General features: G+C 38.0%; 1 protein-coding gene across 3 annotated transcripts in view; it reads right to left on the bottom strand.

Moving 5' to 3' along the window:
* RGS7BP (regulator of G protein signaling 7 binding protein) overlaps positions 1-15,684 on the bottom strand; it is a 32,055-nt gene that overhangs the window by 14,636 nt on the left and 1,735 nt on the right. Inside the window, exons 1-2 of one of the 3 annotated variants that reach the window (XM_069001081.1) lie at positions 8,266-8,399; positions 6,428-6,499 (exon numbers count right to left, since the gene is read on the bottom strand). Coding sequence is in view for 1 of the 3 variants with exons in the window: in XM_069001080.1 (XP_068857181.1) it covers positions 13,951-14,117 (167 nt within the window). In the remaining 2 variants the exon portion in view is untranslated. Of the gene's footprint in view, positions 1-6,427; positions 6,500-8,265; positions 8,400-13,950; positions 14,118-15,684 lie in introns of those variants that run through there. The other 2 variants (XM_069001083.1, XM_069001080.1) reach the window with 2 other exon arrangements.

Genomic DNA, 15,684 nt, shown 5'->3' with positions numbered 1-15,684 from the left:
AGGGTGGGGGTAGGTACAGGAGCCTGGAGTGAAGTTAAACATGGAAAAGAGGTAGAAAAGGTGCTAGCTTAATATGTGTCTTTTCCCATTACCTACATTAGTAATTACTTTTATTTTAATTGGCAATAGATTAGGGTAATCATTTCCAAGTCAAGGCTGCTCTATAGTCAGTCAATGTCTCTATTTCCACCCAATCTTTCTCATTCCTGTTCTTCCTGTCTTCTCCCCATGTCCTGCTGAGGAGTGCATGAGCAAGCAATTGGGTGGGAGTTTGGCTGTTCGCTCAAAAGAAGCCAGCATTTTAGCTAAGATTAAAATCCCCAGCAGGATACTTCTAAATACTCAGAATTCCAAGTGAAATTGCATGTGCCTCCAACTACGCTTTTAAGTTCTTGTAAGATTTAAAAAAGAAAAAAAAGGATGCAGGGCTTGACCACCACACCTTTGCAGAAATCAACTCCAAGCCCGTTGTTCCTTCAGCTGTCTGTCCCTTGCCTCTACTTTAGAGAAATTCAGGAGACTTCTGCACTAGCCAAACATAAGCTGAACAGGGCCTTTCTCTCTGCAGGTTATCAGACTCCCTGTTGAGAAGGTGGTGTCCAGTTAGATGAAAGAAAACTTTGGGTGAGCCCTCAAGTCACCCTTGCTTAGCTCTAGTCTCAGCAGAACGAAAAATCTCACAGCCCCAAATTATATGATACCAAAGAACAGATAAATCCAAACCATGACACAGACCTTCCAGAAAGGATCTGTGCTAACCAAGGAGACAGTGAGATTAGCTGTATATACAGTAACTCTTAAGCTTATCAAAGGAATTCCTATTCAGAACCCTGCCTTGTCAGCATTGACAAGTTGTTCTCAAATTAATTTGATAAAAATGTGGAGAAAGCACAGATAAATTTGTGCCATCTGACAGGCTCAAGCCCAGCCTCTTTTAACTTCACTGCAGGCCGCTGAAAGTCATGCTGCCTGTGGATTTGCCCTTTGATTTTAGTTAAGCTTCTGTGTTCTTTAAAATATCCCTTAATCACTCACTATTCATTAACGAATAATTTTTAAACTCTACCTTTTTAAAATCCGCAAAACATAAATGGATTCATACCTACACTCCTGTGCAGTTCCTTTGATTAACAGTTGTACAGAAATTTTATGAAAACTAGTATCTGATGTGTGGTTATTTTCGAAATTGGTTCTTATTTGTGTGGACAAATATGGTCAAACTTTCCAGAGAGCCTGAAGGAGAGGTAAATGCTTTAGGTATTTGATGCTGCAGGATCTCGGTCACAACGAACTACAAACATACTGGATTTAGAAGGAACTCTGCTGCAGGCAAGTGATGCCATCTGCTGTTGACCATTCACAGGACACTAAACCAGATGATTCCTTAGATTTGTAACACTTCCTTTTTCCATTTAATTTCTGTTGTTAGTACTTTCTTTGAATATAAATTTCAATTTCTTTTTTTTCCTAAAAGGCATTCCTTGAAGCATTAGCGTGATCTGGATACTTGCTATCTGTTTGTAACTCAGGTATCTGGTTTTCCATATTCCAAAATGGGAAAACCAGAGCAGTTGTGAAGAGTGGTTAGAATGAGAAAACGCAAGGAACACGGTATTTGCTTTTCCTCAAATTATTACAAACCACCTTGCTACCAGGACTACTTAAAGGGAAGATGTTCCGTAAGTTTCACTGTGACTGGATAAGAGCTATATTGCATTAGCAATTACTGAAAAGATCTATATATTTTCATAGGTTTTTTTTTTTTTGGGTCTATTGGTCAAACACTGAGACTGCTGCAATTCTAAACTGGAAAGAAAACAGCACATCCAGTAGATAGTACTAGGCTGCTCAGAATAAGGCAGTGTTTGGAATTCTGTAGGTATCAAATGCTTCTAGGAATGCTCTGAATATGTCACGCTTACGCCTCAGAGTATTTTTTATCTTTTTAAAAAATCATATGTTCAAATACCTCCATATGAAAGTATCCCAAATGAAAAATTGTTATAGAATCAGTAAAAGAATCTCACACAGCTCCACCAGATACTTCACAAACCAAATCTGTAAGAGTAGTTAAAAATCACAGCTGAGAGACTGAGAAAACTTGAATGTGTCAAAAAAAAAAAAAAAAAAAAAAAAGGAAAAAAGAAATAGATTAGCTTCCTGAATTTAAATTCACATAGGGAAAAAGAAATTTTTAAAACCATCTGTTGATAAAATGTGTTCAGGAAGCAGTATTCTAGCAAAAAGAACTCTGCAATTTTTTCACTTCAGATTTCTTAATCCTGCTTTGGTCTCCACTTGACTTTGTGAACTGGTGTTACTTTTGGTTTTTTTCCCTCTTTGCAAAGCCTTTTTTTCTCCTTGGGAAACAAGGATTTTTCCATCAAGTTTTTCTCAGCCATTCAGTATCACGTATTAGCAGCTGCACAGACGTACTACTAATTTCTGAGTCTTGAATGATGCAAAATGAACTGCAAAAGTCTGCACACACTATTTTGGGAAGGTCTGCAATTATATTAAATGCCCAGACTTTGGAATGTCCATGACTTTTGTGCACTGGGGCTCTTCACCCTGCGTGAAGGGACTGCTTCCTCAGCACACAGCCTCATCCTGCTCAGCCTTACATACTGTGGTTGCAGTTGTCATACTATTCCCAAGTACCAAATGCTGCTTTGTTGGTGTTGGAGTTTTTTTTGGAAGGGCTTGTAAATGCATAAGGGTGGATAGTGCTGTTTCACCACAGTAACAACTCCAGAGCTGTTGGAAATAATTGGAGGCTGCTGTATAAACATGGCACTTTTAAGTATTTTGCCACTCAACCATTTGCCATGCTGCCAAGGTTACCAACACTACATTAGCAATGATCTGTCTTGCCCTGATAGACAGAGATATGAAGTGTCAGCTTTTCTTTGCTCACACAATAAATGCAAACTTGTTTTCTTCTGAAATGGGAAGCAGTTTCTTCAACAACTTTGAGCACAGAATTTAATATGTCGGTATTTGAATTCTTACGCCAGATCTGCTGCCAGGAAATGTTCATGATGAAAGTATTCTTATGAAAGATAAGAACAGCACGATAAAAAACGGAACATAAGAGAAAATAAGACCTTCTATGTTAATATACAAATAATTCAGTATATTATTTCTCTGATAGTTAAAAAATTATGTGGAAAATCTAAATGTAGATCTAGAAATGTACCCATCAAGGAGAAAATTCTGTGCATTAACAGCCAACACTTTGGTATATGTTAAATTTTAAAACCTGAATTTAAACAGCATTTAACTGGTAATACTGGAAAGATTCTGTATTAAGGAATGCTTCTTTTAATGCTGTGTCAAGGTGAGATCTTAATGCCCAGATAATGGTTTCAAATATTTAACTAATTGCTCAGAATCAGAACGATAAAGCAATTAGAAAAATTACAACAGATTTTGTACACCTTGTTGAAATTGGTTGGAATTTTTCCAGCATAGGCCTGACAGAACTGGTATCTCCCATGGCTGGAGACTGATCTTGCAAGGTACTGATGATGCTACTAAGAGTAGTTACCCTTTGATACTCGACCTCTCACTAGAGTAAACCTCCATGTACCATGCAGATCACAGTAAGTGTGAAGTCTTTTCTTAGCTGACTATGCAGGAAGTGCAGTGCTTGAAAGAGCATGACCAAACGTGGGGCGTGAGAAGGACATGCTCTTAATTGCATGGCCCTGCACAATTAACCTGGCAATGCCATTGGTTGATTTCAGTGAGGGGCACAGAATCAAAATGGTCCTTTCTAACTAGAGAGCAGTGGTACAGAATGTGGAGAAATACTGAGCATTAGTAAAAACATTTCCATTAACTCACAATTTTCAGTCCAAAACTTTAAAAATAGAGGTAAGAAACCAGAAGCAAAATCCCAGCACATGTGGAATTCTAAGAGCTCATGCTGAAGCCTTTCTAAGGTGTAACTTCATTATCTCATGTTTTCACTCCTCTTATATGAACATATTCTTAACATAGTCTGGCTCTATAAGATTCAGTAAGAATCAGAAGTAATTTTCCGAGAACAATATAAGCCAAGCTAACCAGAATGAAGACAAGCAGAGTTCCTACCAAATTGCAGCTATGTGGGATTTCTTAATCAAACAGTATTTAGGAAAATGACCAGGAAAGGAGCACTAAAAACTTGTAATTAAATTCTTAGCTTTAGCTATGTTTCATTAGAAACCTATAGAAGAGAAATACTGAAATATGCTATTGAAACACGTCTCCAAACAGTGGGCCTAATGGGGACACAAAGGCCCACTCCTTGGCTATCCTGGTTGCAGATAAACACAAGTGCAACTTTTATTTACATCTGTGAAGGTAGGTATTAAGTTGCCGTACATTATTTTTTTCAGAAATACTGCAATGAAAAAGTTATTTTGGATTGGTCTAACATTAATTTTGAACCACGTAGGCTTCTCTGGCACCCCTAATTGTTGTGGGCATAGAAGCAGCATGACATGAAAGGCTCATAATCAGTGGCACTTCTGTCTATAAATACCTTCTAAAGTTTAGCTCTAGATCCCCTTGTGAAGCACTATTTACTGACGTAAGCTAGTAACACTCAGGTTTTTGCTCAAGAAGAGCTTATTAACTGATTCCACTTGTGACATGACATGACAAGACATAGCAACAGGAGTTGCTATGTGCTGTTACATGTTAGGGCTTAGAATTCCAGCAAACTGACATTTAAAAATCAATTTCAAAAGAAATAAATGATGAAAACAATATGATAAAAATGCAATATTAACATGCATTATTTAGAAAAAAAGTATAGCAATAATAAAACAGAGTATTTGAAAACAATGCTTTCCCTTGAAAGACTGAAATATGACGTAAAATTACTAAGTATTTTTCAGAGATAGTAAGAACTGGTACCCCTATTTAATAAGTAATTAATCTGAAACATCAGTCAGGGGCTGAATGACATTTTTCAGAATTTTCTCGAAACACAGAGGTTTGAAAAAATTATTATTTTTGTTCGTCATGTTTACTACAGTTATGCCGCAGATCTAAAGGTCAGTGGATTCCAGTGCGCTTGTCATACGTACATTCAAGACTCTGCCATGAGGAATTCCCAAACAGTTAATGTGACAGTAGCAAATCAGATATTAATTTCATTACTGCGTGGAGACAGGCTATGAGGAAAAAAAAGCAAGAAACAGAAACACTGAAAAAAGGGATGACAAAGGAGAAAAGGGAATGAGAAAATCTGGAGTGAAGGTAACAGCAACTGTCAAAACAGAGTCTACCTAAGTTCTGTGGCTTTTCAAAATCCTCACAGTTCATTTCTAGAAATATACCTAACTGCTGGATCCTCTGGCTGTTTACTCCCTGAGAAAATTACTTGCACAGTAGAGATGAGAAAAGCCTTTTATGTCCAACAATGAGAGCATATCTTCTGAAAGGACAAAATGGGGCAAGAGAAGGGCATGAAGTTAGAGACTGCTGGCAGAAACACTGAATTTTCTGCAAAAGGTCAGCTCCGATTCTGCAGCATTTCTAAAGAGGCCCCACTAATGTAATTCAGTCCCCATATCTGCTTGGTAATGTATGTTGTTTTCCTTCACTTAAATTTCTCATGTAAAGGTTTGTATACCTCAAAATAAGAATGTAAAACAGATTGGTTATTTCAACCACTGCTAAAGATAGTCTTACCTATGTCTGGAATACTCCATTATTAATGAGTTAGACTTCGAGAAACCACCCTTCAAAATCTAACTATAGTGGAATGCTGCTCATGCAGAGAAGAGAACAGTCCACTGAAAGACTTGAATTACAGTAATATCTTACATTTTTGTATCGTCTTCTAGGTTCCAGGAACCCATAATGGGAGTGATGAATGGAGAGGGCATGTCAAAATGGAAGGTAAACCAACCTAAACCTACAGGGTACTCCAACCCTAGACCAAGGTACTGTGCAGGTAAATTCAAAGTTCGCCAGGGTGAAGATAAAGAATGCTGAGGAATAATCAGCCTTTACCTGAATTCTGAGTCTCTGCTTCCCTGTGTCTTTACATATTTCATCTGCTTAAAACATAGAAAAACATTATGGGAGCAAGGCTTAGAACACCACAAAGGAAGTTCCCTAACAGTTTCAGATGTTTACCTGCAATGGCACTGCTTGAAACCCAAGTACAGACCAGACCTCAACACTGTTTTTCTTCCTCATGCAATACTCTTTCCACTGGGTCAGATGATGGCAATGTGCCCTCTAATTCCCCACACCTCATACCTTCAGGTTATGTCACAGAGGAACAGCTATGCTGTTTTACGCCTTCCAGGGAGAATATTGCCATTTGTGGTGATCCTCAAAAATGGGCAGCATCCCTGGCTGCTGGGCTGTGACACAGCTTCCCGGCTGTTGGGAGGACCCTTCATGCAAGGGGCAGGCTTACCTGTTTGGCTTACCCAGTATATGCAGTCTTGGAGTCTCAGCAGTGCACTGGAAAGGGCTGTGAATGTGCCAACTGAGTGTCAGATGGAAGAAAGGAGCAAGTAAGAGACTGACAAAGATGATGTCTGTTCTACTTTTAGCACTCACTTTCTACTTTTCTCACTTTCCTCCCTCTTCTGGGAGGTAGGTGCAAGTGGTCTAGAAATTGACTCACCTTCAGCTTTGGCTAAAAGAAAGTGGCATGGGCCACTGTGTTTCATGAGGAGCACCAAAATGGTGTGTCAAGCTCTTGAGGATGCTAGCACCTCTGGGACCAACCTTGTCAGGACAAGCAAGACTGCTGTCCTGACTGCTGGTGAGGTTTATCATTAGGCAAGGTGCTGTAAGCTCTTCCACTTCGTCAAAACTAAGTTACGCTGCATTACTGCAGACGTAGAATTTCCAGAATTTCCAGAATTGCTGTTCCAAACATAGAAAAATAACAGAGTAATAAATTCACTTTTAGGTCTGTTTGCCCTTTACTAAATCTGGCCTCCAGTTATGAAAGATAGATCTATGAAGGGGAGATACTAATACCTTGTATCTTCAAGTCCCAAATACCTATTAAAGCACTTCCAAAGACAAAGGTACAAATAAAAAATCGGTCTATAGAGGTCAGCTATTTTGAGAATTCTAGCCTTAGTAAATAACCTCCATTTTTCTTCCATTATTTGCTTTCTGAACGAGAGATATCTGACTTAAATGATTTCATTTTCAACTTGCAGCTTAATTTGGGTAAACAGATTTTGTTCTTAATAAGCAAACCCACATTAACTCAGTTCCACAGAAAATAGTTTTATCTTTTTGCCATCCCTTTCCATCATTTTAGATGCATGTGGTTTGTGTAATTAGAGAAATTTTTTACAAGGAATCTATTCAGAACAACATGTGCATCTTACCCTTTTGTGAAAGGAGTAAGCTAGGGTATACTTATTGCACTATCATGCACTACTTGGTCCTGAAGGGGTATGTTAAACTATCCACATCTGAGCTTTTTTATCAAAGCATTCCCATGTAGACCAACTCCCATTATTCAAAATGGGATTTGAGTCCCTGGAACATGTGTAGTCTGATACATGGTACTAAGTTTGCAATCACTTCAGGACATAGAAATCAATGAAGATAAGCCAGCCAACCAAAAATGAATAAACACTGTCAGAATTTGCTTCTAGAACTTGATACGCTCAGAATTACAAGAAAATTTTAAGCATGTAAGAAAATTCCAGTAAATGTTTACAGAAGCTGAATGTCTAAGTTGAAGGAAAATGAGACTATACGGTAAGAATGCTCAGTAATGAACTTGTTCCATATCCTGAAAAACTTGTCTTTGGAGGGAGACAAAGATCTCCCCGGCTTTATTCATTTTGGACAGTCACAGTTAAATCATCAGGACAATCTCCTAAGTGAGGTACTATCAAATGATTGTAAGAGTTGTGGGATCTAGCATGCCACATTGAAGCAACTTACTGAAATTCTTTTAGCACAGCCTGTGAAAGCAAAACGAGGTTTTATATTTCCAAGAGTCTTCTGAAGTGGAAGATCTCAGTATTTTTTACTTCACAGTATTTTTAAGGTCAGAGCTTTAAGCTGTTACTGTTTTTAACATCTACAACAGAAGAAATCACCTTGTATCGATTCAGAGGGCATTATGCTACTGGTATTATCATGTATAACAGTACTGATTCTTGCAGTGAATATTGACTGCTTTCCTTGTTTTTCTTACGTATCATAACATTATTTTTGGTATTTAACTATAGTTTTATCAGGCCACATTCCGGTTATCATGGAGCAATCTCTTACCTTACTTCTTAACTTTCATCCGGCAGTTGAAACAATGCTAACATCTCCAACAGAGGTTGGATACAGCAGCAGTGCCTGTGATTCAGAATCCCATGATCGACATTATCACTCTCCCCACCTGACACACACACTTAGAGGAGTACCATGGCAATGACTGCAAAGATGTCTAGGGAGCACAGAGATCTCCATAAATGCTACTCGACTGGTATCTAGCTGGGGCAGACCTCTGGTTTGTTGCTCTATCTGTTGGCATAAAAATGGTTTTGAATCACGATTATAAAAATTCTTCCCTGTTGAGCTAAGTGTTGCTGTGCTTTGTTTCTGCTCAGCTAATACTGACTAGCAGCAGAGTTTCATTTAAAATCTGTAGTTAAACAGTTAAAATGCTTTCTGTTATGCCTGTATTGATACAGCTTTCTTTAACTTACAGGTCTGGAGTCTTCTTTTCATTTAATTTGTAAAGTATTTCAAAGCAGTCTTTTTTGTTAGTGTGCTTTGGAAGCAGGTAATAATTTTGAAGGTTTGTAATTCAGGGAAAATTCAGACAGTTCAATAAAAAACTGGCCACAATTGAGTGTCAGAAGAATGTTCTAAAATAGCCTTAGGAAACAATCTTCCATTAATTAGCTCACAGAAATTACTATTTGGTGCTTACTGAAAACATGAGAATTTCCACTGTAGACTACAAAGGGAAACAAAGTAGAAATTACATAAAATTAAAAACTTTAAGCAACACTATGATAATCTTTTTGTGCACAGGAATGCAATCAGGATGTGATTTTTAGGTGACTTTCTCAACTTCTCTTGAACTTACAGGAACTTAAAATTAACAACTATTTTATAGAAGTAACAGATGCATATGTCAAATAAGGAAACTTTGAATTTTCCCAAGGTCATGATGACTTTGTCACAGGCTGGAAGGGACATCTAGAACTAACTTGATCCAAACCTCCTGCTCAAAGTAGCATCAGCTACAGAGAGTTGCTGAGGGCCAAGACCAGTTGAATTCTGAGTATCTCCAAGGATGGAGACTCCAGAACCTCTCAGTGCACCTGTTCCAATATTCTACCTGCCTAACAGCACAAAGGGAGTTTAAAAAAGATTTTAATCAATTTTTTTTTTATATTTCAATTTTTACCTGCCGTCATATCACTGTATACCACTGAGAATAGCCTGACTGCGTCTTCTTTCCAGTATTCCATCAGGTATTTTTTGTACATATTGATAATATCCCCCTCCAAGACTTCTCTTCTCCAAGCTGAACAATCCCAGTCTGACAGCCTCGCCATTTATGTGGGATGCTGCTTAACAATCTCTAAGGTAGTTGACTAGATCTGCTCTGGTATGTCCTTTCCTCTTTTCTACTAGGGAGCCCACTGCTGGACCCAGTATTCCAGATATGGCCTCAACAGCCCTGAGTAGAAAGGAAGGATGAGCTCCATCGACCTGCTGGCAACATTTCCTAAAGCAGCATAGGAGGCTGCTGGCCCACTTTGCACAAGGGCACAGCACTGGCTCATGTTCAACTCGATGTTCACGAGAACCCGCAAGATCCTCTTCTGCAAAGCTGCTGTCCCAGAGTGTACGGGTGTAGAGGTTTATTCCTCCTTAGATTTTGGACTTTGCAACACAGGTCACAAAAACAGAAAAATCACTTTCAGAGCTACGCTCACACAGATGAACATTGCCATGCACCCCTGAGCTCCTCACACAGTTCTGTTTCATGCAAAAAAAGCCACTGCCAACATATATATCAGACTGTCAGAGAGATACTGCCAGTTCTGGTTTCAGTGTGCCAAGTGCACATATTATGTAAGCATATCAAGTGCTTGAGAATATGTAAGGACATTTACAAAAGTGTGTGCACAGTTGTGCAGACCTGTATCATAAAATACAGTTCTGAGTTATCTTTCTGTTGACATCCCAGACCTAGTGGACTCCATGTATACAGCCAGCTCCCTATTTAATGAATTCTAACAGACCACCACTCTATCATTCCATAAACCAGACTCTCTTCCATAACAGAGATCTGCATCTTTCTCCCCCATCTTCTTACTATTACAAGTATTTTTCCTTTCTTTTTCTTTGGAAAAAATCATGCTGACTCATTTTCTTGTTGCTGTACTTTCTCCAGTTTTGACCATGGCAACTAATACTACAAGGATGCACAGTGTAAATAATTTGAGATATTTATTTTCTGCTACATTATACAGCAGAAAATGTGAGGAAAGGACCAAACCTTACTCACCTTCTTCAGAAGACAGCTCATTAAAAATCACTAGGAACTTTTAGTATGAGAGCAGGAATTGACCTGAAGTCCTGAGAAAACCAACGCTGAAAGAAGGGTTTACTTTGATTGGCATTCCTAAAAGATATTTCAATTTAGATTATTTTTATTTAATCTTTACTCCCCTTTGCTAAAATTTCACTATTTCTCTAAGAAAAAGATAACAGAACAAGTAAAGAAGAGGTTGCAATACCTATGAGGCCCTATTAAGTTGGAGACATAGTTTGAAGTTTCCCTTTTCAATAATATTTTTTTAGTAAATAGATTTTTAAATACACCACAGTATAAAAATGTCCTTGTTCATCCTCAGCATTTTTTGAGTTAAAGACCTTAATATTTAGAGAAATCCTGAAATCCTCAGTGAGAATTCACGTTTGTCAGATACAGATTGTTCAGATGCAGCCTTTGCTTACTGAGTGCTGGGTAGCAGCAAGTACATGAGGGAAGGCATCATTCTATGCACAACCTGGTTTATGTATCTTTGCTTACTTTTTATGAAATCTCTGCTACCAGCAGCCATCAGATTTGAGCTAGATGGGGTGATATGGTTTAATCCAGTGTGGGCTTTATAAGATTTTATGTTCCCATGCTACCTTGTCTTTTTTTCATTATCTCCTTTGTCTTTCTTTCAGTTTTTAAAACGTAAGTGTGACTTTCACTTCCTCTCTTCTCTAGCTGAATCTGCTTCTGTTGGCATATCAGTGTATCCTTTCTATAGGTACACTTGCAGCTTTCTCTTCTTGTTCACATTACACCACTGTCCTACTCTGATGTCTGCCTAATATTCCAAAACAGATATGCCCATGACCAACGTATTTTCTGTCCTCATGACTTCTGTCTCGCTCAGTTCCTAATGCATTATCTCTACCTCAGCATTTCTTTCCCTTCCAACAATTTCCAGATTTCTTCCCAGAGCTGCCTTCCCCAGCACTAGAGGATTTGTTTTTGTTTCTCTCCTTCCAAGTCTTTGCATCTTTTCTCTTTGTTACCTTGCTTAGTCTTGTAGAACAAGTGAATTAGGAAAGGAAATAGGTGCCTCTTCTAATCGCCCAAGTCAGGCGTGCATTTAAGTCTCAAATGCACTGGTGCCTACAAGTCTCAAATGCACTAGTGCCTACAGGAGTTGGACTAGGTGATCTCCAGATGATTTCCAGAGGTCCCTTCCAACCCTAACAGTTCTGTGATTCTGTGAAATCCTGATATATTCCAAGAGGAACAGCCTAACAGTAAGCTGTCTGCTAATTTTCCAAGGAAAACATCAGTACAAACAAAATAAATGAATTTAGTATTGTCTTAGTGACACCAACTTCTCGAATAAGAAAGAGTGCCCTGCAACACCTCAGGCAGATAACCTAAGAGAGCAACTGAACATTACTGATGGAATTAACAGAATGCTTTGAAACATTATAGTCTAGTAACATAAACAGCTGCTTGCTATTATTCCTTCTAGGTGAGAAAGCAACACGTTTTCTTTAATAAGACCTTTTTGTGTTACCCAGTGCAGTGCTGTGCATTTTGAACTAAAGCAGTGAACTAAATAAGCCTCCATCCCATCTGCTGACTAACAGTGGTTTCTGAGCAACACACTACCCTCCTGACTATTTAATACCGAGGATGATTTAATGCATTCCTGTCCCTAAGCATTTTTCTTCCTGATACTTTTTCTTCCTATCCAATTAGATTCCTATTCCAGATTCTATGTAATATGCACTACATCAGTCTTTCTGCTGAAGACTCTATCTCTGAGACTATTTATTACTCCTCTCCTATTTCTTTTCTACCCTGAATTCTTGCTGTATCTTTATCTCCCACCCTTCCTCACAAATACACCAAAAAAGTTTATTTGTCTCATATGCCTTTCCTCAGCTACAGGAGGGTGGGGATGTGAAGCACATCTTGTAAAATGCCTGTCAGACCAAACAAGTCATTTCCAGAGTTTCTAACACCTACCAGTTGTTATGGATATCACAGTATTATCACAGTTATTTAAACAGTTTTAGATTAGCCAAATGTCAATCTTGCAGCAACTGCACAACCTTCAGGACATCTTTGTGCATATGACAGACTTCCAACTGCGAAATGATTGCTTAAAAAAACTCAGTACTTTCTAAATGAGCATGTATCGATTGTTTTCTTTATGGGGGAAAATATTTATAAGTTACAAAATAGGTTAAGCTATTCAAATGTATTATCTTTGTTTATATTAGCTTTTCTTTTGAGTGTGAAAGCACACAAGATAGATTTCACTACTGTTTGTTTTCACGTTTTCAGCGTACTGATTAAAAAGAACTATGTCTATTCACTGCTGTTTTTTTTTTAAAATTCCCACCAATTTTAGAATTTTAAAAATGTGTATTTTGTTTGAGGAACAAATGAGAGGTCAAAAAGGCACCTTAAGTGACTTTGCACAAAGTCTTACTTGAAAATGGTGGTAATTCTACTAAAACATCCAACCAGTATCCTTTTATGTTTGGTTTGTTACTGTGGGTTCCCCTTACATACCAAGCCTATGACGGATTTCTCATATATATTGAAGTGATGAAATAAATTTAATGGGGATTAGGCAGAGCTGCAAAAAAGTTTCGGTTTTTCTTCCAGTGGTGTACAATGGCTTATGGCAGACAAGCCAGATGCAGACAGTTCTGACAAACTGTAATCAGACATCAATCAGGGAGTACATACAAATATAAATGCCCCAGTCACCATACTGTGATCAACTCACATGGAATTAGCAGCATGAATTCCCATTTTTTAGGGAACAGCTATTTATGCTGGTTGATCTTGCACTGAGGCATAGTCTCAAGTATGTGATAATACATTCTGTCACCATGGAAAGGAATGTACATAATGTAATACCAAAGAATAAATTAAAATATTATATGCTGGCAAACTTTTCATTCTTATTTCCACAAACAAGGGTTTAAAAACATGTAGAATGTAAACACAAGCTTTCAGACTAGTATTTGTATTCCCCTTGCTCAATTTTCACCTAATTTTGGTATAATTTTGTTGAGTCTCTAGTTGAGCTGAGCTAGTTGTCTCTTAACTATTCAATTAGGTATACTCAATGGAAGACTGGGCAGAAAGCTATTGCTATTTCACCCTTGAAGGGCATGGCTTCCTGCTTGATCTGTAGTGATATGCAGTAAAATCCTGTTTGTCTTTCATAAAAGCATCCAGTGAAATCAGAAGGATATGTTCTTGGTAAGGGGACCAGGATTTGATCCAAAATTGTACTATGGTAAGGATATAAGCATTCTGCAAAATTTGTGGTCATACACCTCTATGCGTAGAACAGAAACACAAGTTAATGCTTTTCCTGAAAGTTTCCATAATGTAGTATTTAACAAAGATTTGCACATGAATACGGCTTTAATTCAACATAAGTTGCCTCCTACCCAGAAATTGCTGCTAGTTTTTGATGAGCCTGATAGGCCATTTCACATCCTTGGGTTCGAGTTTTGTGCAATCCTGCATGCAGAGAAGGACAGGTGACTGAGACATCCCCAATGGAAATGACCAGCTCCCGATAGAGAGCCACCTGGGTATTGAAATCCTGGACAAGCTGAAAAACAAAAACAATTTACATACATGAGAATTTTTAAGTACATTGGTAAAAACACTTCAGTTTTTTAAAAACATGCCCAATCTAGGGCTTGTTCCTGCTGCTCAAAATTTCATAGCACATAGGATCAAGAGCACACAATTCAGTAAATGACTAGAGACTCCATGGCAGCTGCTTCTTCTGTGAGCTATAAATGTTCATCTGTAGGAAAGTAGTGTTTCTGCTTTTAATATCGGAAAGTGTTTGAGCTATTAGTATTAAATATTAAGCAGACAAAAAACCATCTGTTTTACTAGTAGCATGAGGTTATTTTTTGCTATCATGAAAGACGAAAATATCTCCAGAAATTATTGCCTTTGCTCCTCCTGCTTCCTGATTAACAGCACATTTAGGGATTGGAATGTAGCATTTGCTTTTAAATTGGCAATTTTGCTAATTTATTTTGTAATTATTTCTGTTCTGTCACTTTCCTTCAACCCAGATTTTAGTCTTAAAACTCATCTGCTGTTACTGGCTGAGAAGATGTACCAGACAGGCATTTTTCTGTTAAAATTCCAGAAAGCACCTTTTCTAAAGTGCATGTGGGAAAAAGAAACAAAGGAGTAAATAAACACTACAACCTTTACAGAAATCCAGTATCAGGCAGATACATATGGACGTTGTCAGATAAATGGGTAATTTCACAATGATGGAAAGATCATTATTGTTTAGTTCCACTGATCATGTACATGGAATTATATTTCAAGGAAATTAAGCATTTGCTGTCTCCTGAAAGAAAGCACATAAGACCATTTGCTCCACATGGTGGCGGGGGCGGAAGGATTGGAGTAATAGAACAGAATATTTATTTATCTGTGTTTTGACCTCAATTTCCAAAGTACATAAAAACAGACAAGAGTAATTGCTCATAATTCTGCAGTCATCATTACCACCAGAAGTTCAACACACCCCAACATAAAAACATGCTAAGAACCTGGAGTCTTTCAGAGCTACCAATTTTTAAAGTCAATCCCTCAAATTCTCATGCTCAGAAAATAAACGAGTCGCTTCCGCAGTGTTACATTCATACCCTTCATGCATCCCACTGCAATTAACTGTATAGCTGAGAAATGGTATCAAAAATAGTTTTGGCCATGCTTTCTTACATTTCATTTTACAAATAGCAAATAAGTTTCTCTGCTTCAGGAGCAGCAAGTCAACCCAAGCGTGTTCCAGTACATCTGCACCCTCCCACACCCACATCCCAAACAAACCCAAAAGCACACAATAAACAAAGCCCTAGGCACAATATTTGCTAAACAGGTCTTCAACTCTTATCATTCTGTAGCTTAAGAGAACGCATCAAGGCAGCGGAGAGGAAAAAAATTGTATTATGTTGTGTCATAGTGTGATTATTCTGCATTAGGAAGAAGAGAAAAGTGTCGCATTCTACAACTGGTAACTGATTGCACCAGACATATTTTGCCAGTTCTCACCTGACATCCCTTGTCTAAAAAGACTCATTTGGCCACCTGATCATTGCCCAGGAAAACAAAACCACACATATGTTGCTGAATCAAGACAGAGA

This window comes from Aphelocoma coerulescens (assembly GCF_041296385.1).
Source record: "Aphelocoma coerulescens isolate FSJ_1873_10779 chromosome Z unlocalized genomic scaffold, UR_Acoe_1.0 ChrZ, whole genome shotgun sequence".
Lineage (NCBI taxonomy): Eukaryota > Metazoa > Chordata > Aves > Passeriformes > Corvidae > Aphelocoma > Aphelocoma coerulescens.
This window is presented reverse-complemented; position numbering and strand designations above follow the sequence as displayed.